At 58.6% G+C, this 22,845-nt stretch overlaps 1 protein-coding gene across 2 annotated transcripts; it reads left to right on the top strand.

The window, feature by feature from the left end:
• Positions 1-2,400: 2,400 nt before the first annotated feature.
• FSCN1 (fascin actin-bundling protein 1) lies at positions 2,401-17,348 on the top strand. 2 transcript variants are annotated; one of them, XM_025401929.1, is made up of 6 exons: positions 2,402-2,637; positions 2,701-3,341; positions 13,849-14,005; positions 14,089-14,210; positions 14,460-14,627; positions 15,981-17,348. In XM_025401929.1, the coding sequence occupies exons 1-6, from the start codon at positions 2,510-2,512 to the stop codon at positions 16,181-16,183; spliced, it is 1,419 nt and encodes a 472-aa protein (XP_025257714.1). In that variant the 5' UTR covers positions 2,402-2,509; the 3' UTR covers positions 16,184-17,348. The 2 variants fall into 2 exon arrangements, with proteins under 2 accessions (XP_025257713.1, XP_025257714.1); XM_025401928.1 differs by having other exon boundaries at positions 2,401-3,341.
• The last annotated feature ends 5,497 nt before the right edge of the window (positions 17,349-22,845 follow it).

Here is a 22,845-nt window from a genome sequence, read left to right as displayed (position 1 = left end):
GAGTTCAAAGCTGCAGTGAGCCATGATCACACCACTGTACTCCACCCTGGCCAATAGATCAAGACCCCAGTCTGAAAAACAACAACAAAAATAACCAAAAAAACGAAGATAATAAAAACCGAGATACTTGGCCGGGCGTGGTGGCTCACGCCTGTAATCCCAGCGTTTTGGGGGGCTGAGGCGGGTGGATCACCTGAGGCCAGGAGTTCGAGACCAGCCTGGCCAACATGGTGAAACCCCTTCTCTACTGAAAATACAAAAAACTACTCAGGCGTGGTGGCGGGCGCTTGTAGTCCCAGCTACTCAGGAGGCTGAGGCAGGAGAATCGCTTGAACCCTGGAGGTGAAGGTTGCAATGAGCTGAGATTGTGCCACTGCATTCCAGCCTGGGCGACAGGGCAAGAGTGTCTCAAAAACAAACAAACAAACAAAACCATGAGATGCTCTTTTCCCCGGTCCAGGGCTCTATGGCCATGAAAGCCATCTGGAGCTCGTCCTGTCCACAAGGACACATTTCCTGGCAGCAGCCGTGGACCAGGGCTTGCTTACTCACATCTCTACCCAATCTAGAGCAGGACAGATACCTGTCACCTGCATTGGCAATGGACAGAGAACAGTGGCAGCCCCATCACCAGAGGCATTCAAGCCAAGGCGTTTTCTATCTATCTATCTATCTATCTATCTGGGATCTTGCTATGTTGCCCAGGCTGAACTCCTGGCCTTAAGCAATCCTTCTGCTTCAGCCTCCCAAAGTGTTCGGTTTTCAGGCTTGAGCCACTGTACCTGGCTGGAGTGCAGCGGCACTATCATAGCTGACTGCAGCCTCCACCTCCTGGGCTCAAGGGATCCTCCTTCCTCAGCCTCCTGAGTAGCTGGGACCACAGGCACGTGCCACCACACCCAGCTAAACCTTGATTTTTTCCATGGTGTATGGCTCAGGGTGGAGCGAAGAAGGACAAAAATACGTTGGCTTGCAGTCGAGGGCTGATGGGAGGGGTTTCTGACCAAAGCCCGAAATTAACAGCAACAACATCAGTGTCTGTGGGAGGGGTTGCCAGGGGCATGCGGGTTCTGGGGCTCAAGGCCCTGCCGGTAAACCCGTTTGAAGCAGGATAGCAAGAAGGTGATACCATCTTCCCCCTGTTCATTGAAAGCCCCTTGCTAGGATTGCCTGAGGCAGACACAGGCTCAGACCAGCCCTAGCAATCCCAGTTTATCAGCAAGCTGGGCTGAGGGCCCGGAGTTAGCTCAGTGCCCGGCCTGAGACCTTGTGGGCAGCCTGTGGTCATGCCGGCATTCCAGGGGCCTTTTGGCATGTGGGGAATGTCCAGGAAAACTCTTCAGCCTTCAGTGAGGCTCAGAAAAGGGAAGTGTCCCTAGAGGGGGCGGGGGGGGGGGTGAGGGCGTGGGAGGTGGTGTCTGTAGGGAATGTCCCCTTTGGGGAGCAGAACTGAGAGTTGGGATTCTGAGGATGGGGGAGCTGTAGCCAGCACCATATCCCTCCTGTGTGACCAACTCAGAGTCCCATGAAATTGGGGCTTGGGAGGGGAAGGGACACTGGCTTGGGAACCAGAGACCTGGGCTGGGCTGGCTCACAGTTGCTGGACCTCTGTGATCTGGGTCAAAAAACAAGAACACCAATTCCTGTCCTGCCCACTCACTGCCAGGTGGGACCTGAACCCTGGCATCGCCAGCATTGGGAATGTGGGCCACTGACTCAGCCACTATCCTGGAGACCTATTTGGGCCACCTGGGGTGGGTGCCTGGGCCACAGGGAGGGGTCCGGTGGCCTTCAGGGCAGTGGCTGTGGGGCTGAAGCCTCAAGGAACCACATCTCTGCACAGGAGGGCCAGGCTGCAGGGCCTCGGAGACAACCTAGTTGGGTGTGCTGGGGTCTGTGGGTCCCAGGTCCTGGCCTCACCGGGTCCCCACCGCGCTGTCAGCTCCCAGCCTGCTTCCCTCGTCTGCCTCTTGGCTCCTGAAAGGCTCTGTGCTCCAAGGCCACCTCCTCCAGGCGGCCCTCGGACCCCCACCTCCGCTCAGTACCGATCTGCACCGTGGTCTCTGGCTCTCCATCGTGACCTCAAACCTGGCTCGTCCTTGCTCCTAGCGAGGCTTGGGGTCAGGGGCGTCCGAGGTGAGGGACATCCGGGGGGGTTAGGTGGCTGGCGCGGGGAGCCGGGGTTGGGAGGGGTTGTGTCCTCAGGCGGCGGCGCTGCGGGGTGGGGCGAGGACACCGGTGGGGTGAGAGCCCCGGCGGGGCAGCAGCGGGGGCCGCAGCGCCCTGTCCCTCGGCCGGGCGCCCTCACCCGCGCGGAACCGGGGGCGGGGAAGGGGCGGGGCCTGGCGGCGCTGACGTCACCTCGCCTATAAAGGGGCCCGGGCGCCGCGGGCCCGGCTTTGTGGAGCGCTGCGGAGGGTGCGCGCCGGCCGCGGCTGCCGAACAAAGGAGCAGGGGACCCGCCACCCAACTCCCGGGGCCGCGCCGCGGCCTCCTGTCCACCGCCACCATGACCGCCAACGGCACAGCCGAGGCGGTGCAGATCCAGTTCGGCCTCATCAACTGCGGCAACAAGTACCTGACGGCCGAGGCGTTCGGGTTCAAGGTGAACGCGTCGGCCAGCAGCCTGAAGAAGAAGCAGATCTGGACGCTGGAGCAGCCCCCTGACGAGGCGGGCAGCGCGGCCGTGTGCCTGCGCAGCCACCTGGGCCGCTACCTGGCGGCGGACAAGGACGGCAACGTGACCTGCGAGCGCGAGGTGCCCGGTCCCGACTGCCGCTTCCTCATCGTGGCGCACGACGACGGCCGCTGGTCGCTGCAGTCCGAGGCGCACCGGCGCTACTTCGGCGGCACCGAGGACCGCCTGTCGTGCTTCGCGCAGACGGTGTCCCCCGCCGAGAAGTGGAGCGTGCACATCGCCATGCACCCGCAGGTCAACATCTACAGCGTCACCCGTAAGCGCTACGCGCACCTGAGCGCGCGACCGGCCGACGAGATCGCCGTGGACCGCGACGTGCCCTGGGGCGTCGACTCGCTCATCACCCTCGCCTTCCAGGACCAGCGCTACAGTGTGCAGACCGCCGACCACCGCTTCCTGCGCCACGACGGGCGCTTGGTGGCGCGCCCTGAGCCGGCTACTGGCTACACGCTGGAGTTCCGCTCCGGCAAGGTGGCCTTCCGCGACTGCGAGGGCCGTTACCTGGCGCCGTCGGGGCCCAGCGGCACGCTCAAGGCGGGCAAGGCCAACAAGGTGGGCAAGGACGAGCTCTTTGCCCTGGAGCAGAGCTGCGCCCAGGTCGTGCTGCAGGCGGCCAACGAGAGGAACGTGTCCACGCGCCAGGGTGAGTGGGGACGCTGCCCCCGCCTCTCCCAGTACGTGCACAAAGCGCACCCCACCCGCGCCCCTCCAACCTCCCGCCCTTTCTCGCCCGCGGCGCCGCTGCGGTCCGGAGCACTGCCCAGTGCGCCCCCGCTAGGCACGCGGGCTACCCCGCCCGGAAGGGGCGAGGGGTGGGGCTTTGCTCATCCTCGGGCACCGCTGCCCACCTCCCACCCCGGGCTGGGGTCGTGGGCTCCCCTAGACTCCGCGGAGTCGCAACCGTACGTGCACCCTCCTAACGCCCCGGCCCAATCTCGGCTCTCCCCACGCGCGCTGATCCCTCGGATAGGCGGCCCCAGCTCTTGGGGAGCGGGCGCCCCTCGCCCATTTCCTCGTGCCCCTCCCCCCGCCGGCAGGCCTGAGGCCCAGGGGTCCGAGGCAAGGGTCGCCACTCGCAGGGGCGCGCCTCCATCCCCACTGGCAGCCTTTCGCGGGCGAAATGGGGGAGGTTAGTCAGGCCTTTGATCCCGGCGGGGCGCGCCTCCACCTCCCCGTCTGCCCGGCCTTCCTCCACCTCCTCCAGCTGCCGGGCGGGGTCGGCCTCCGCTGGTGGGGGGGCGCGCGGGGTGTCTGCCCTTCCCCCCAGCCCCTCCTCTCGCGTCTGCCCCGCGCTCGAGGCCGCGGCCTTTGTGAGCAGGGGGGCGGGTCGCCTCGACTGGGTCCTCCCTCGCCCCCTTTGTCCTGCTCCATCTCTGCGGATGGGAAAACCAGATGCGGCGGGGCGGGGGAGGGGATAGGCTTTTGCGGGTCACCCCTGCAGAGAAGCTCCCCGCGTCGCCCCCGGGCCCAGAGCTCGGGTCCACAGTTTCCCCAGGAGGCGGTCTCCCTCCTCGCGCCGCGGCCCGGGAACGGCGTGGCGCGGATGGCGGCCCTCCAGGCACCCCGCCCTTCGCCCGCCGCGCGCGTCTCCGGGCCGGTGCGCTGAGCTCCGCTCTGCTAGCGACTGAGGGCGGCTTCAGCGCGAGCCAGGAGACCCCAGGCCAGCTCGCTCGGGAAGCCCCTACCCTCGGGTGAACCCATCGCTAGGGCGCTCGCCGGGAACAATTGACTGCAACTCGATCCGTCCCCTCCGGGGCCTCCTGCAGGCACGGCTATTTGCGACTGTGCGCCAGAAATGGGCGCCCCCTCTTTCCCTTCTTTCTCAGATTCTCCCCCAGGGGGTTTCTCTTCCTTTTGGCGTCCTCTTCCACTCTTGGCGGAGAAGCTGTTCCTTGCTTGCAGACAGAGGCCCCGCGGGAGGGAGGGGCCTGGGGGGATCTTTTTCCCTGGATAGGAAGTCGGACCCCAGGCCTTGGAGATGGCTGGATGGGAGCCCAGTTTGGATCCTCATCCCTCCTCTTGGAAGGAGCCCTCCTTATGGCCCCCCTCTTGGCTGTGGGCTCTGCAGAAGAGAGAAAGACCCCCATGGCAGTAGGGGTGAGGGCGGAGGCCTGTTTGGGGTAATGGCCATTTTGTGCCTGAGGTTTGCTACCTTAAGCCCCAGAGAGGTGAAGCTGCTTGTCTTCGGTCACACAGCAAGTGACGCACAAGTAAGCAGCATGCAGAAGTGGGTGCATTTGGCTCCAGAAACCCCTTTTCCTATTGCCCACAGCTTAGGGCAGGCAGAGCTCCTCACCTGTTCAGCAGGCACTGAGCCCTACTGAGGGCAACTGCTGAGCCATGAGTGACCGAGTGGGGTTTCCATTCTCTTGGGGACATTACAAAGTGTCAAGGAAAAGGCAGCGGGTACAGGGTATTAGATGGGTGAGTCCTTTCCGAACAGGACATTTGAGCTGGCCTGAAGGATGAATAGAAGGTGGCAGGTATCAGGGGGGTGTGTGGACCAGCGTTGCAGGCAGTGGGTTTTGCCTGTGCAAAGGCGCTATGGCAGGAAGGTACAGAGAAAGCCCAGTGTGGCTGGGAGGAAGCTTGTGAGGTTGGGGGACCCTCGATGGGTGCTTAGTGCAGGGCTATGGTCCTTGCCTTGGGGTTGCAGCCACAGCCTCCTGTGGGGAAGAAGTTGCAGAAGTAGGTGGCCTTGGCCCTGGGGGGCAGGAAGGAGTGGAGAACCTGAGGGTGTTTTTGGCGAGCCTGGGCAGATACTCGCCTCTCCTGAGAAGCTTGCTGGGGGTGTCCGGGGTGTGATTCAGGCTGATAGGGTGGGAGGAACCAGAAATTGCAGCCAGGAGAGGTGGTGGTGATAGCTCAGCCTGGAGTTTAAAGGCATGTGGAACTGGGGGGTGGGGGGAATTGGGGGCCGAGGCTGGGGCTCCTCTGGCCTCAGATCTTGGTGTCCTTATCTCGTTTCTATATGTCAGCCAACTCCTGGGGGGCTTTTGGGGAACTGGAGTCTGCAGGGGTGGGCGTGGGGGGCGTGTCTGCAGAGGCCATTTTGGACGGGCCTGCGTGGCAAGGGGGAGGTGTCTGCTTCCGACACACATGCTGGGGAACGCCAGCCAGGAAGGGGAGGATCCGGGCTTAGCTGGCAGGGGGATGTGAATCATCTCTGCAGGCCTGCACGGGCGGGCCCGGTGGGGGCAGGATGCTCCCCTTTGAAAAACGCTGTGACCTGCTTTTCAGCCTCAGTTTCCCCATCTGTAAAGTGTGCCTTCCAGGCCTCCTCAGGCTGGCCCAGAGCTGCCCTGGGCAGGGCCTTTCAGCCCATCACACCAGAGGCTGGGTCGGCTGAATGAGTGCTCCTTTGTTTTCCCACCACGCCCCGGGCTCCTCCCTGCTCCCCAGGATCCACACCTGATCCACACCTACCCTGGCCTCACCACACTTCCTGTCTTCTCTCACATCTGTTCGTGTCCTCTCCCACTGACCTCCTTGCATCCGGGGCTCCATGCCAGGGATAGGACCTGTCCTCCCTGCTGGCTTGGGACATGCCTTCTCCCAGCCACTCCGAGGGTGGCTGACTGAGGAAGGGCTGGTCAAGCTGGGCGTTGCAGGATGTGTAAGAGTTCTCCCCATGAGGCAGGGCATTCTGAACCCAGGGAATGGCTTGTATAAGGATGCAGAGGCGTTTGAAATGGCCAGGTGGTTGCAGGAGGCGACTGGAAAGTGGAGTGGTGAGGTGAAGCCACAGAACATTCCAGAACCCCTCTTCTAAATGAGATGGAGGGAGTGTCTGTTTTGAACAAACCAGGGGCCTCTGGGGACTACGGCCTGGGGGTGGTGACAGGGATTAGAGGGTGTGAGGCAACCAGGGGGTGCCCCTCTCAGCCACCATAGAGAGAATGGTTCAGAAGGCCGGGCACACTGGCTCTCACCTGTAATCCAAGCACTTTGGGAAGCCAAGGACGGAGGATGGCTTCAGCCCAGGAGTTCAAGGCCAGCCTGGGCAACATGGCAAAACTCCTGTCTACAAAAAATACAAAAAATTAGCCAGGCATGGTGATGCACGCCTGTCATTCCAGCTACTCAAGAGGCCGAGATGGGAGGATTGCTTGAGCCTAGGAGTTGGAGGCTGCGGTGAGCCGAAATCATGCCACTGCACTCCAGCCTGGGCAACAGAGCAAGACCCTGTCTCAAAAAAAATTTTTTGGCCCTGTGCAGTGGCTTATGTCTGTAGTCCCAGCACTTTGGGAGTCCGAGGCGGGCAGATCACCTGGAGGTCGGGAGTTTGAGACCAGCCTGACCAACATGGAGAAACCCCATCTCTACTAAAAATATAAAAATTAGCCGGGTGTGGTTGGCACATACCTGTAATCCCAGCTACTCTGGAGGCTGAGGCAGGAGAATTGCTTGAACCCGGGAGGCGGAAGTTTTGGTGAGCTGAGATTGCACCATTGCACTCCAGCCTGGGCAATAAGACTGAAACTCCATCTCAAAAAAACAGCAACAACAACAAAAAAAGAAACTTCAAAATAAAATAATTTTTAACAAAAGTCAAAAAAAAAAAAAAAACACCAGAGAGGATGACTCAAAGGCTGGAAACAGGGAAGGCCACCGTGAGGGGAGGACAGGCAGGGGCCTAGACCTCTCTGGAAGGAGGCGGGAGAGGTACCCGTGGGCCCAGCACAGGAGACTCTTTTTTTTTTTTTTTTTTTTGAGACAGAGTCTGGCTCTGTCGCCCAGGCTGGAGTGCAGTGGCCGGATCTCAGCTCACTGCAAGCTCCGCCTCCCGGGTTCACGCCGCCATTCTCCTGCCTCAGCCTCCTGAGTAGCTGGGACTACAGGCGCCCGCAACCTCGCCCGGCTAGTTTTCTGTATTTTTTAGTAGAGACGGGGTTTCACCGTGTTAGCCAGGATGGTCTCGAACTCCTGACCTCATGATCCGCCCGTCTCGGCCTCCCAAAGTGCTGGGATTACAGGCTTGAGCCACCGCGCCCGGCCAGGAGACTCTTAATCTCCTGGCTCCTGGGGGCTTCTGTGGGCCTGTGACTCAGGATTTCTGTGCCTCTGTTGATGAAAAGAGAAATCCTGAAGAAAACCCTGTTCCCATAGTAACACAGCTCTAATTAGAGACTCCAAGGCCAAGCGAGGGCCTTGGAGCCAGGAGGGGCCCTGCTGAACTGGGGGGACGACTCCCCTTTCCCCCATCCCTCCCTGCTGGGGTGGGACCTGATGTCTACTTGGCACCAGGCCCCTAAATCCTTTCAACATCCTGGCAGAGTGAAGAGGCTGGGCCCTTTTGACAGGTGGGGAAACTGAGGAAAGGTGCAGGGAAGGCACTCGCCCAAGGGTGCCTGACCCCACGCGGTGGGTGCCTCACTGGCTGGCCTAGGCCTTTGCATCAAACCAGTTCCAGGATTGAACGCAACAGGCTGAAGGGGACTGAGTCGTGGTACAAATGGCGGCAATTGTGTGGTCCTGGGCCAGGCTGGGAAGCTCCCTTTCTTCTCTGGCCTGGGGCATGAGGTTAGTGTAAATTTCATGGAGTTGCCAGGAGGATTAAGGCCTGTGTGCATTCACACGTGGCCCTGTGGCTGCCCCCAGTTAAGCCCAGCGCAGCCATCGGAAGTCTCATTGAGAAGGAGCCTCCCGGCTTCCTGCATTTGTTCCAGGTGGGCTGGTAAGCGCCCTGCTTATTTGCAAGGCTGTGTGAGGATGAGCCCTGTAAACTCTAGGACAAGGCTGTTCCAATGTGGTTTCTGTTCCACTGTCCGACCCCCCCTTCTCCTTTTGCCCCTCTTTCTGGGGAACCTGGAGCTCCCGATGCCTTCTGTTTTTTTCTGCCGCTGGGGTGGACATAGCACCTGTCCCTCCGTCCTTTCCGCTGCTGGGGTTGGCCTGCAGGAGGCTGTCCTCTTACCTGGTCCCTAACTTCCCTCCGATCAGCGGACCCCCCCCACGTGTTGGACAGGTGGTGCTGTGTAGCCCGCACAGGCCAGGGCCCATGCAGTGGCTTTGAACAGAGCAGGGTGCAGCCCCTGCCTGTAGACATGCAGGCCCTTCTGAGCAGAATGAGGGGGCGGTGAGGGCAGCTGTGCGGGTGTGGCTGGCCTGACAGCTCCCTGCAGCCCTGCGGCTTCTGTGCAGTGGGGGTGGGGCGTGCCAGACCTTTGCAGGGCCTCTTAGCTGGTGGAGGGCTGAGCGAGCAGAGGCCCCAGCCCTCGTTGTGTTCCCTGGGGTGTGGCCTTAGGATGGTCCTGGCACCCTGGGGACCCAGCACCTGCTCACCTCATCCTCCTCCCGTGCTTGGCTGGGGTGCGGTGGCCGAGCCAGCCGACCCAATGGAGTCCCAGGCAGTGGACGCTGTGGAGGAGACGGGCTATGGCCTTGAGGGGGCCCAGGGAACCTGGAAGGTGGGGCCCAAGGGGTTCTAAGAAGGGGCGGGCCAGGGTGTGAGGCCAGGGACCCATAGACAGGAGGGTGGGGCAGGGAGAGGGCGTGGCAAGAGGCCCACACACCTCCTATCCAGAAAGCCAGCCGGACCCTTACTTCCTCTTGCCACCACCAGCCTCAGTCTCCCTCTTTGTGAAGTGGGATGCAGATCCCTGCCTGTGGTGCGGATGTGGGGATGTGTGGTTGGGTGAGGATACAGCTGGTTGCGTGAGGATACAGCAGGATGGGGAGGCCGGACACGGTGGCTTACCCCTGTAATCCCAGCATGCTGGGAGGCAAACCGGGTGGGGGGGGAATTGCTTGAATCCAGGAATTTGAGCAACATAGCGAGACCACCCCCATCTCTACAGAATAATTTTAAAGTTAGCCAGGCATGGTGGCGAGTGCCTGTGGTCCCACCTACTGGGGAGGCTGAGGCAATAGGATTCCTTGACCAGGAGTTGGAGGCTGTGGAGAGCCGTGCTTGGGCCACTTGCACTCCAGCCTGGGCAACAGAGCAAGACCCTGTCTGAAAAAAAAAAAAAAAGGAACTGAGGATGTGTCCTCTGGTGTGGGCTCCACCACCCCCAGCCTCCCTCTCCTGTGGGTGATGCCTGCCACCCACCGCTGGGGTTCCTGTGGCATAAAGGCGCCCAAATGAAGACATTCTCCAGCTCTGAGCCAGGCAGCCATACAGAGCCCGCAGACGCCTCTGCTGCTGCAGTTCTTAGAATCCAGAGTGCGTGGGGAATGTGAATTTATGCTGCTGGAGCCAAACATCCCACCTCCAGGTTTTAGCTGGAGGAATCCACGTGGATATGCAAAAGCAATGGAGTTATAATGCATAGCAATTGTGGGCTGAGTGTGGTGGCTCACGCCTGTAATCCCAGCACTTTGGGAGGCCGAGGTGGGCAGATCACGAGGTCAGGAGATCAAGACCACCCTGGCTAACACGGTGAAACCCCGTCTCTACTAAAAAGACAAAAAAATTAGCCAGGTATGGTGGCGGGCACCTGTAGTCCCAGCTACTCCGGAGGCTGAGGCAGGAGAATGGCGTGAACCCGAGAGGCGGAGGTTGCAGTGAGCCGAGATCACGCCACTGCACTCCAGCCTTGGGGACAGAATGAGACCGCAGATCAAAAAAAAAAAAAAAGAGGCCGGGTGCAGTGGCTCAAGCCTGTAATCCCAGCACTTTGGGAGGCTGAGACGGGTGGATCACGAGGTCAGGAGATCGAGACCATCCTGGCTAACACGGTGAAACCCCGTCTCTACTAAAAAATACAAAAAACTAGCCGGGCGAGGTGGCGGGCGGGCGCCTGTAGTCCCAGCTACTCGGGAGGCTAAGGCAGGAGAATGGCGTGAACCCGGGAGGCGGAGCTTGCTGTGAGCCGAGATCCGGCCACTGCACTCCAGCCTGGGTGACAGAGCGAGACTCCGTCTCAAAAAAAAGAATTAAAAAAAAAAAAAAAAAAGAATAGCAATTGTGTGGCCGGGCGCGGTGGCTCACACCTGTAATCCCAGTGCTTTGGGAGGCCGAGGTGGGCGGATTACCTGAGGTCAGGAGTTTGAGACCAGCCTGGTCAATGTAGTGAAATTCCATCTCTACTCAAAATACAAAAAAATTATCTGGGCATAGTGGCTGGCACCTGGAATCCCAGCTACTCAGGAGAGCTGAGGCAGGAGAATTGCTTGAACCCAGGAGGCAGAGGTTTCAGTGAGCCAAGATTGTGCCATTGCACTCCAGCCTGGGCGACAGAGCGAGACTCTTTCTCAAAAAAAAGAATAGCAACTGCACTATAGTTTAGGGGAGCAAAACCTGAAAGGACCTTAAGTGTCCCGATGATAAGAGATCCCTGGGGTCCTATTCTGAGACAGAGTCTTGCTCTGTCACCCAGGCTGGAGTGCAGTGGTGGATCTCAACTCACTGCAGCCTCTGCCTCCTGGGTTCAAGCAATTCTACCTCAGCCTCCTGAGCAGCCGGGATTACAGGCACCTGGCACCACACCCGGCTAATTTTTTGTTGTATTTTTAGTAGAGACGAGGTTTCACCCTGTTGGCCAGGCTGGTCTCAAACACCTGACCTCATGATCCACCCGCCTTGGTCTCCCCAAGTGCTGGGATTACAAGGGTGAGCCACCGCGCCCGGCCAGTCCCATTCGACTTTTTAGGGACACAGAAACATGTAAATATGCCATATAGAAAACGGTATGCAAATCCAGAGACAGAGGACATCTGTGCATGTTTCTTTTTTCTTTTTTATTTTTTTGAGATGGAGTCTGGCTCTGTCGCCCAGGATGGAGTACAGTGGCGCAATCTCAGCTCACTGCAACCTCCGCCTCCCAGGTTCAAGTGATTCTCCTGCCTCAGCCTTCCAAGCCGCTGGCATTACAGGCGCGTGCTCCACCACGCCCAGCCAATTTTTGTATTTGTAGTAGAGACGGGGTTGCACCGTGTTGGCCAGGCTGGTCTAGAACTCCTGACCTCAGGTGATCCGCCTGCCTCAGCTTCCCAAAGTGCTGGGATTACAGGCGTGAGCTACCACGGCAGCCTGCATGTTCCGTATGTGTAAGAAAAAAACAGCTAGAAAGTTGTGTATTCACTGGCCGGGCACATGGTGGCTCGTGCCTGTAATCTCAGCACTTTGGGAGGCTGAGTTAGGAGGATCATGGGAGGCCAGGAGTTCAAGACCACCCTGGGCAACATAGCCAGATCCTGTCTCTACCAAATAGAAAAAAAATTAGCTTGATGTGGTGGTGTGTGCCTGTAGTCTCAGCTATTTGGGAGGCTGAGATGGGATGATCATTAAGCCCAGGTAGTCAAGGCTGCAGTGAGCTACGATTGTGCCACTGCACTCCAACCTGGGCAACAGAGCAAGACCCTGTCTTGAAAAGAAAGAAAGGTGTATTTGCCAACACAGGGGTGTTCTGCAGTGCGGTGGGAAGGGGATATGTAGGACTTCATAGTTTCCTTTTTCCTGTTTGTTTTAGAGACAGGGTTTTAACAATTGTTTGTTTGTTTGTTTGTTTGTTTTTAGAAGTAGGGTCTTGCTAAGTTGCCCGGGCTGGTCTTGAACTCCTGGTCTCAAATGATCCTCCTGACTTGGCCTCCCAAAGTGCTGGGATTGCAGGCATGAGCCACTGCACCTGGCCCTTTTATGAGTTTTCTAAAGGAAAGGAACACGTACCATTATGTCTTATTCTTTTAACTTTTACATAAAAGCAGGAACAATAGCATGAACCCCCAGACACGGCCCCCCCAGATGCGCTGTTCCGCTGGGCTGCAGCCCATTTGTCCTTTTCTATACCATTTTTGGTTGTATTTAAAGCAAATCCCTGACATCAGGGCATTTCATCCCAAAATACTTCCATCTGTGTTTCTAAAAAAATGAGGCCATTTTCTTATGTAACCACAACGTGATCAACAGTAATCAATCCTTCACATCTAATTCTGGGCTGCATTAAGACCCTCCTGGTTGGCTCAAGAATGTCTTTCCTGCAGTGATTCTTGATCCTTTTTGTTTTTTTTGAGACAGGGTCTCATTCTGTCGCCCAGGCTGGAGTGCAGTGGTGCAATCACGGCTCACTGCAGCCTCAGCCTCCTGCCTCAGCGATCCTCCTGCTTCAGCCTCCCAAGTAGCTGGGACCACAGGTGTGCACCACTACTCCCAGCTAATTAAAAAAAAATAATTTGGGCCTGGCACGGTGGCTCAAGCCTGTAATCCCGGCACTTTGGGAGGCCGAGACGGGAGGATCACGAGGTCAGCAGATCGAGACCATCCTGGCTAACACGGTGAAACCCCGTCTCTACTAGAAAATACAAAAAACTAGCCGGGCGAGGTGGCGGGCGCCTGTAGTCCCAGCTACTCGGGAGGCTGAGGCAGGAGAATGGTGTAAACCCAGGAGGCGGAGCTTGCAGTGAGCTGAGATCCGGCCACTGCACTCCAGCCTGGGCGACAGAGCGAGACTCCATCTCAAAACAAACAAACAAACAAACAAAAAACCATACATCGAGGAGATGACTTGGCGCAGTGACTTTGACACTTTAAAGGACATCTTAACTTGCGAATGATAGCTTNCCAGCACTTTGGGAGGCCGAGATGGGCGGATCACGAGGTCAGGAGATCGAGACCATCCTGGCGAACACAGTGAAACCCCGTCTCTACTAAGAAATACAAAAAATAGCCGGGCGAGATGGCGGGCGCCTGTAGTCCCAGCTACTCGGGAGGCTGAGGCCGGAGAATGGCGTGAACCCGGGAGGCGGAGCTTGCAGTGAGCTGAGATCCGGCCACTGCACTCCAGCCTGGGCTACAGAGCGAGACTCCGTCTCAAAAAAAAAAAAAAAAAAAAAAAATAGTAATAATAATAATTTGTAGAGACGGGGGTCTTGCTCTGTTGCCCAGGCTGGTCTCGAACTCCTAGACTCAAGCAATCCTCCTGTCTTGGCCTCCCAAAGTGTTGAGATCACAGGCATGAGCCTCTGTCCCTGGCCCCATTATTTCTCTAACTGGGGAAAGTCACGTGGGAACAGATGTAGCTGGCCTTGGCCTCTGACCGGCCCTGCCTCCATTCCTCTGATGTGTGCCACTGTAGGGTCTTGGCCACCTGCCCCACCCCGCCCCATGATGTTCCCTTGCATGTGTAGTTCTGTGAGTTCAGGGCTGTGGTCAGCCAGAGCTAGGGGATGCGGGGCCCCTGTACCAGCCCGAGGCCTCCTCTCCGCAGGTATGGACCTGTCTGCCAATCAGGATGAGGAGACCGACCAGGAGACCTTCCAGCTGGAGATTGACCGCGACACCAAAAAGTGTGCCTTCCGTACCCACACGGGCAAGTACTGGACGCTGACAGCTACTGGGGGCGTGCAGTCCACCGCCTCCACCAAGTGAGTGCCCTGCTCCCACCTGTCACCACCCCCCACCACCTTGCCTGGGCTACCCCGCCTGACCCTGTCCTGCCATCCCCCAGGAATGCCAGCTGCTACTTCGACATCGAGTGGCGTGACCGGCGCATCACACTGCGGGCGTCCAATGGCAAGTTTGTGACCTCCAAGAAGAATGGGCAGCTGGCCGCCTCAGTGGAGACAGCAGGTACTGCCAAAGCCCCAGTTTCCCGGAGCTGTCCTGGAGTCCTGGAGGGTCTGGCCGTGCCATGGTCACTTGGTAGCCCCAATCAAGGTCTGCTCTGTGTTGGGCATCCCCCTGGACTGGCCCTGCAACTGTCCTACCCTAAGGCTGACTGCTGTGTGACCCCAGCTCCTGGCCCTCCCTCTCTGGTCACCCCAGCCCCCACCCCACCTCCTGCCAGGAGGCACACTGACTCCCCTCTTTCTGGGACAGGGGACTCAGAGCTCTTCCTCATGAAGCTCATCAACCGCCCCATCATCGTGTTCCGCGGGGAGCACGGCTTCATCGGCTGCCGCAAGGTCACGGGCACCCTGGACGCCAACCGCTCCAGCTATGACGTCTTCCAGCTGGAGTTCAACGATGGCGCTTACAACATCAAAGGCAGGTTCTCCTGCAGGCAGCTGCTGGGCAGGGAACCCCTCGGTGGGGGCTGGGGTCTGGGCTGGGGTCAGGGCTGCGGGGAGCGCCCTCTGCACCCACACTTGACCCTGGCTTGGCTCAGGGCCATTCTGGGCCCTAAGGGGACAGGTGTCCAACAGCCACCAGGGACTCGGGGATGCAAGCAGCCCCTTTCCCTCTTGTCTGTATGGTTGGGGGGACTTAGCTTGCCCATCTGACAGAGAGGTGGTGGTGGGGAGAGCAAGGAGGGGGAGCAGAGCAGGGAGCGGGAGGGGGAGGGGGAGGGGGAGGAGAGCAGGGAGGGGGAGGACAGCAGGTGTGGGGTGGAGAGAGCAGGGAGGGGGGGAGGAGAGCAGGTGTGGGGTGGGGAGAGCAGGGAGGGGGAGGAGAGCAGGGATCAGGGAGGTTCTGGAAAGGGTGTGCAGGGGAGGACACGCCTCGGTTATGGGACTGGAGCCCCTTCCCGGGAGGACCCCCAATAACCCAGAGGTGCCTATTAGGATTCAGAACATGGTTTTTTTGTTTGTTTGTTTTTTTGAGACTCACTCCCTCACCCAGGCTGGAGTGCAGTCGTGCGATCTCGGCTCACTGCAACTTCTGCCTCCTGGGTTCAAGTGATTCTCCTGCCTCAGCCTCCCGAGTAGCTGGGATTACAGGTGCGCGCCACCACACCCGGCTAATTTTTATATTTTTAAAATTTATTATTTATTTATTTGTTTTGAGACAGAGTGTTGCTCTGTCACCCAGGATGGAGTGCAGTAGTGTGATGTTGGCTCTCTGAAACCTCCGCCTCCTGGGTTCAAGTGATTCTCCTGCCTTAGCCTCCCGAGTAGCTGGGACTATGCATGGGAGCCACCATGTCCAGCTAATTTTCGTATTTTTAGTAGAGACAGGTTTTACCGTGTTGGCCAGGCTGGTCTTAAATTCATGGCCTCAAGTGATCCACCCACCTCAGCCTCCCACAGTACTGGGATTACAGGTGTGCACCACCACACCCGGCTAATTTTTGTATTTTTAGTAGAGACGGAGTTTCACCATGTTGGCCAGGCTGGTCTCAAACTCCTGACCTCAAGTGATCCGCCCACCTCAGCCTCCCAAAGTGCTGGGATGACAGTCGTGAGCCACCGCGGCTGGGCAGAACACGTCCTAGGACCCTCGTTCATGTGTCCATCACGGGCAGGAGGACGTGGGGGCCATAGGGACCCTGGCTCGTTCCAGAGCCGGGACTGGAGGGTGGAGCATCACCCTTGGGAACACCCGTGCCCACCCTCCGCTGTCCAGGGTGGGGGTGGGGAGCCGGGCTTTGGGCACTGCTTGATAGAGACCCCTCCCCAGACTCCACAGGCAAATACTGGACAGTGGGCAGCGACTCCGCGGTCACCAGCAGCGGCGACGCTCCTGTGGACTTCTTCTTCGAGTTCTGCGACTACAACAAGGTGGCCATCAAGGTGGGCGGGCGCTACCTGAAGGGCGACCATGCAGGGGTTCTGAAGGCCTCGGCAGAGACCGTGGACCCTGCCTCGCTCTGGGAATACTAGGGCCTGCCTGCCCTTCCCCACCCCTGCCCACAAGGCGGCTCCTCCCAACCCTCCCTGCTAACCCCTTCTCCTCCAGGTGGGCTCCGGGGCGGGAGGCAAACCCCCTTGCCTTTCAAACTGGAAACCCCAGAGAAAACGGTGCCCCCACCTGTCGCCCCTATGGACTCCCCACTCTCCTCTCCGCCCGGGTTCCCTACTCCCCTCGGGTCAGCGGCTGCGGCCTGGCCCTGGGAGGCATTTCAGATGCCCCTGCCCTCTTGTCTGCCACAGGGCGTCTGGCACCTCTTTCTTCTGACCTCAGACGGCTCTGAGCCTTATTTCTCTGGAAGCGGCTAAAGGGTGGTTGGGAGCTGGGAGCCCTGGGCGTGTAGTTTAACTGGAATCTCCTTCCCCTCCCGGCCACCTCCTCCCAGCCCCCTAGGAGCTGGGGACGTGTCCCAAGCCTGTCAGTGGCTCTCCCTGATGCACTGTCGTGAAACCCCTGCTTGGGAAGGGAAGCCGTCGGGTGGGCTAGGACTGACCCTTGGTGTTTTTTTGGGTGGTGGCTGGAAACAGCCCCTTTCCCACGTGGCAGAGGCTCAGGCTGGCTCCCTGCCCCAGAGTGGCAGGGCGTGACAGCCACAGGGTCTGCCCGCTGCACGTTCGGCCAGGGGGGTGGAGGGGGGGGGTAGGGGTGGGGGGGCCGTCTTCCTCCTGTCTCTTTCCTTTCACCCTAGCCTGACTGGAAGCAGAAAATGACCAAATCAGTATTTTTTTTAATGAAATATTATTGCTGGAGGCGCCCCAGGCAAGCCTGGTTGTAGTAGTGAGTGATCTGGGGGGGGGTCTCAGCACCCTCCCCAGGGGGTGCATCTCAGCCCCCTCTTTCCATCCTTCCTGTCCAGCCCCGGGCGTGGGCTGTGGACGCCTGGGCCAGAGCCCCCACTGTGATAGGTGCTCCCTGGGCCTCCTGGGGGAATGAAGCCAGGTGTCGCCCCCCTCGGGGAGCCCTGGGGTGAGCCGCCGGGGCCCCCCTGCTGCCAGCCTCCCCCCTCCCGACATGCATCTCACTCTGGGTGTCTTGGTCTTTTATTTTTTGTAAGTGTCATTTGTATAACTCTAAACGCCCATGATAGTAGCTTCAAACTGGAAATAGCGAAATAAAATAACTCAGTCTGCAGCCCCAGGCCGGCCTGTGTGTGTCTTGGGGCTGAGGTGGGTGGGAGGGCTGGCGGGACAGGTAGGCGCCCTGGCTCACCAGCTCAGTGCTGGGAGGGTGCGGTTGGAGGGAGGCCGTGGCCGCAGTGGGTGCTCCGGAGGTTATGGGCCCAGCACACCTCCTTAAGCGGGGGATGGGGCGCTGGGAGGGGGTGGGCTGTGGCCCGTGGGACCCCCAGAGCCACTAGGAGCAGTTCTGTGCCGAGAAGTGGCTGTGGCTCCTTGTAGGCCACGTCCACCATGCAGGGGGCCTCGGGGTGTCTGGGGGCTGCACACTGAATGTTTAGAAGGTGCAGCCCAGGGAATACTCAAACCAGGAGACCCCACGTTCTTCTCTAGTTGACATGTGCCCCTCGACTAGGGGACATGGTGGTAGGGGCAGCTCCGCCCCACACTGCAAGGATCTGGGCCTTCCACGTCCCCAGACACAGCAGGCTGGGGTGCCCCTGGGGCTGGGAGATGCTGCCCGGGCCCCTTGGGGGATGACCGTCCCGTAAGATGGACCGGGGCCGACCCTGGGCCTGAGCCAGTGCCTACGTTGGAACCAGCAGCCCTGGGGATATCTGGCAGATCAGAGGCTGAGGACTGTTTCCAGACTTTCCCAAGGCCACAGTCGGGGCGACCTAGGTTCTGAGCCTCCCTTTGCATCCTAGGCTTCAGGGGCTGGGCAGGGGCTCGTGGACCACGTGCAGCCTCATGCACTCTCAGGTGCCCCTAGGGGTAGCAGCTGCGCAAAGACAGGGGAGCAGCAGGAAGGCGCAGCCTGGAGCGGCGGGACCGGGTGCCCAGTCTTGCGCTGGGAAGGCGGTGATGGCGACGGAATTTGGGACACGCGGGGCGTTCCGGGGGCAGCCAGGGTGCTGTAGGCCGGACCCCCCCGTTCCCCTGCCCCCCGACCACCGGCAGCAGAGGAAGCGCTGATTGGCTGCTGATGACGCAACTGGGAGGGCTGCGCTATGATAGGTGGTCCGTGGTGGTGGTGGGGGCGGGGCGGCAGTCTTGAGATTGGCAAGGGCAGGTGGCTGCCGCAGAGGGAAGTCGGGGTCCTCTCAGCGAGGTTCCGGGTGCCACCCCCTCCCCTCCCCCATGAAGGCCAAGCTGGGAGCCAGAAAAATCTCAATGACGTGGAAGGGACAGATTAATCCTCCGGAACCAAACTCTTTGAGACCTGGGGAGGAGGGTGGGGGGCACTGGAGGGGGAGGGGAGGAGTCCGGCTCATTTCTGCCCACGGAACTGACCTAGAATGACCCTAAGGTCCCCAGAGCCGAGGCTCCGGCTGATTCCGAATTCCATTCATTCTGCAAAATTTGGCGCCTACCACGTGGCCGAGATTTCTGAGGCTGCAGCCAATGAACACCGTAGTCCGATGGGGGAGGCTGGAAGGGCCATTCACGAGATCTCTAGGGAGGAGTTGGTAGGAGCTGCCCAGCTGAAAGGGACAGGGGAATAACGGGGTGAGGGACCTGCCCAAGCCCTGCCCTTTGAGGGGAAGCCAGGCCAGGGGCCGGGGGCATCTCTGGGGTCCCAGGTGAGATGTGGGTCGAGGGAGCCAGGTCATGGCTCTCCAGACCCGCGTGGAGGCCACGAGCATCTTCCGGAGGAGCAGGGACCGGCAGACTCTGGGGCACCCGGGCTCCCCATCTCCTGACTTTTTCACACCTTCAGGTCCCTCCTGTCAGGACAGGTTCTGGAGCTCCCCGGGGCAGGGAGCCAGGGCAGTAGGTGCAGTTTCCGCTCCTGCCTGAGTCACCGCTGTCTCAGCGATTGTTCATTCACAAGGGCGCAGCCTATCACATGCACTCACACACTTGTGAACTTGCATGCACACAGGCGTGTGCACACACACATATGAACCTGTGCAAAAAGCCCCATGCACAGGCAGGTACACGTGCATGTAGGCATGCACACATGAGTGTCTGTGTGTGCCTGGGGCCGACCAGCTCCCAGGAATCTATCTCCAGCCTACAGGGATTCAGCACTCAGGGTACCAGCCTCTGTCCCATGCGCCCCCATTCCTGGCAGTTCTCCTAGCTGGGTCGGGGGCCATCAGGGACCCCACACCCTGAGGTGGCTCCTCCACTAAGCCTGCCATGGGGTTGGGAGTCCCACCTCCCATTGCTCAGAAGGGGACACTGAGACTTGAGAGTCCCCAGTGAGTCAAGGCAAGTGCAGCCAGGGCTCCGAGATCCTTGTTGGGGTTCACTGTGATCCCCAAAGATCACAACTTAAGGGAAAACATTCAATTAAACTTGTTAGCGCAAAGAAAGGAGAGACTGGGCTGGGCGCAGTGGCTAAGGCCTGTAGTTCCAGCTACTTGGGAAGCCCAGGCGGGAGGATTGCTTGAGCCCAGGAGGCTGAGGCTGCAGTGAGCTATGATGGCACCATTCTCTGCACTCCAGCCTGGGTGACAAAGCAAGACCCGGTTAAAGAAAAAAAAAAAAAAAGGGAAAAGAGGCCGGGTACAGTGGCTCACACCTGTAATCTACTAAAAATACAAAAATTAGCCAGGCGTGGTGGCAGGTGCCTGTAATCTCAGCTACTTGGGAGGCTGGGGCAGGAGAATCGCTTGAACCCAGGAGGTGGAGGTTGCATGAGCCGAGATTACTCCACTGCACTCTAGCCTAGGCCACAGAGTGAGACTCTGTCTCCAAAAGAAAAGAAAAGAAAGAAAGAAGAGACTGAGCTACATTGCCCAGTCCAGGCATGTGGGTGGTCTGGGTCTGGGGGACAGTGGGGCGTGCTCTGTGTCTTAGGGCCCCAGCCCTGGGTGCCCCCACTGCTGTCTGCTGTGACCTCCTCACTTAGGAGGCCTCATTGGGAGGGACCCTGAGTCCTGCTGGGGGCTGTGGAGCTGTCACCAGCCCCAGGAGGACTCGGGCAGTTCCCTCTGGTGGGCGAGGCCTCTGAGCTTCCCAGTGTGTCTCCATGGGACACCCCCTGCAGACCTCCTGCCCCAGCTCAGCCCCTTCCAATTCATTATCAAGGGTCGGGGAGGGGACAGGAAGCCCCAGACTCAGCTGGGCCCATTTCCTCCAGGGCCACAGTGGCCTCTCCCAAAGTCACGGGGATGGGGACTGACCTCACTCTTTTTTTTTTTTTTTTTTTGTTGAGACAGAGTCTCGCTCTGTCACCCAGGCTGGAGTGCAGTGGCGCGATCTCGGCTCACTGCAAGTTCTGCCTCCCGGGTTCACGCCATTTTCCTGCCTCAGCTTCCTGAGTAGCTGGGACCACAGGCGCCTGCCACCACGCCTGGCTAATTTTTTTTTTTTTTTAAAATATTTATTTTTAGTAGAGATGGAGTTTCACCATGTTAGCCAGGATGGTCTCAATCTCCTGACCTGGTGATCTGCCCGCCTTGGCCTCCCAAGTGCTGGGATGACAGGCGTGAACTACTGCGCCTGGCCTCTTTTTTTTTTTTTTTTTTTTTTGAGAGGGGGGCCTCCCCTTTTCGCTTTTTTTTTTTCTGGGACGGAGTCTCACTCTGTTGCCCAGGCTGGAGTGCTGTGGTGCGATCTCAGCTCAGCTCACTGCAATCTCCACCTCCCAAGTTCAAGCAATTCTCCTGCCTCAGCCTCCTGAGTAGCTGGGACTACAGGCGCCTGCCACCACGACCGGCTAATTTTTGTGTTTTTTAGTAGAAATGGGGCGTCACCATAGTGGCTTCCCAAAGTGCTGGGATTACAGGCGTGAGCCACCATGCCCGGCCCTGACCTCACCTTTTTTAAAAAGTCAAATACTTGGTGCTTGGAATCCCAGCACTTTGGGAGGCTGAGGCAGGAGAATTGCTTGAGCTCAGGAGTTTGAGACCAGTCTGGGCAACATGGTGAGACTCCTGTCTCTGTAAAAACTACAAAAATTAGTCAGGCATGGTGGTGCGTGTCTGTAGTCCCAGCTGCCCAGGAGGCTGAGGTGGGGGGATGGCTTGAGCCTGGAAGGTTGAGGCTGCAGTGAGCTGTGATTCCACCACTGCACTCCAGCCTGGGCCACAAAGCGAGATGCTCTCTGAAAAATAAATAAATAAATAAAATAAAATAAAAAGTCTAACACTTTTCTTTCAAACGATGGCTTTTGGGGCTCCTCAGGTGCGTGAAGATGGAAAGGGGGCCCGGCAGTGCCCATCTGGGCTCCTTGGGGACCCCAGCTTCCCTAGAGACCCTTGAACAATGAGCGGTTGGTTGCCTGACCTCCCTGAGTGGGCTGTGGGCACTCAAGGTTGTCTGGATGGGGGAGGGGCTCTGAGACCCTTGAGGGCAGCAGAGGGAGAAGGGAACAGATGGAGTCTCCCAGACAGAGAGGCCTGGAGGGGTGGGGCGGGGCCGAGCATTTGGCATAAAACCCAAGCGCCTTAAGGGGGCTATAGCTTAAACTGGGGGGAGGGGCCTCTGTGATGTGCAAATAATTAACACAAAAGCCTTCACCGTGCTCCCCTCTTCATCCCAGGACCCAGGTCTGACCCTCAGGAGGGGAGGAGGTGAGCAAGGGGGGAAACCCACCTTCCAGGGACCCCCAGCTAGTGCCAGGCACCAGGCAAGTGCTCTAAAAGGCTTTATTAATATTATTGTTATTTGAAGAAACTAAGCTAATAAATAGGGTATAAAATCCAAGGGTACCCGGCCGGGCGCGGTGGCTCAAGCCTGTAATCCTAGCACTTTGGGAGGCTGAGACGGGCGGATCACGAGGTCAGGAGATCGAGACCATCCTGGCTAACACGGTGAAACCCCGTCTCTACTAAAAAATACAAAAAACTAGCTGGGCAAGGTGGCGGGCGCCTGTAGTCCCAGCTACTCGGGAGGCTGAGGCAGGAGAATGGCGGGAACCCGCGAGGTGGAGCTTGCAGTGAACTGAGATCCGGCCACTGTGCTCCAGCCTGGGCGACAGAGCGAGACTCCGTCTCAAAAAAAAAAAAAAAAAAAAAAAAAAATCAAAGGGTACCCACAGATATAAACAAAAATCCACAGCTGCCCCGGCCCCAGCCCTCTTTCCTTTGGAGGTAACTGTGTTAATGGGTTTTTATACCCCTCTGGACATTTTTTGTTTTTTGGGACGGAGTCTCGCTTTGTCGCCCAGGCAGTGCAGTGGTGCGATCTCGGCTCACTGCAACTTCTGCTCCCCGGTTCAAACGATTCTCCTGCCTCAACCTCCTCAGTAGCTGGGACTACCAGGAGCGCACCACCGTGCCTGGCTAATTTTTTGTATCTTTAGTAGAGATGTTAACCATGTTATCATCATGTTATCCAGGATGGTCTCAATCTCCTGACCTCATGATCCCCCTACCTCAGCCTCCCAAAGTGCTGGGATTACAGGCATGAGCCACCGCGCCCGGCCAAAATTTTATTTTATTTTATTTTATTTTTGAGACGGAGTCTCGCTCTGTCGCCCAGGCTGGAGTGCAGTGGCCGGATTTCAGCTCACTGCAAGCTCCGCCTCCCGCGTTCACGCCATTCTCCTGCCTCAGCCTCCCGAG

This window comes from Theropithecus gelada, chromosome 11 (assembly GCF_003255815.1).
Source record: "Theropithecus gelada isolate Dixy chromosome 11, Tgel_1.0, whole genome shotgun sequence".
NCBI lineage: Eukaryota > Metazoa > Chordata > Mammalia > Primates > Cercopithecidae > Theropithecus > Theropithecus gelada.
The sequence above is the reverse complement of the archived record's forward strand: the minus strand, read 5'-3'. Positions and strand labels throughout refer to the sequence as shown.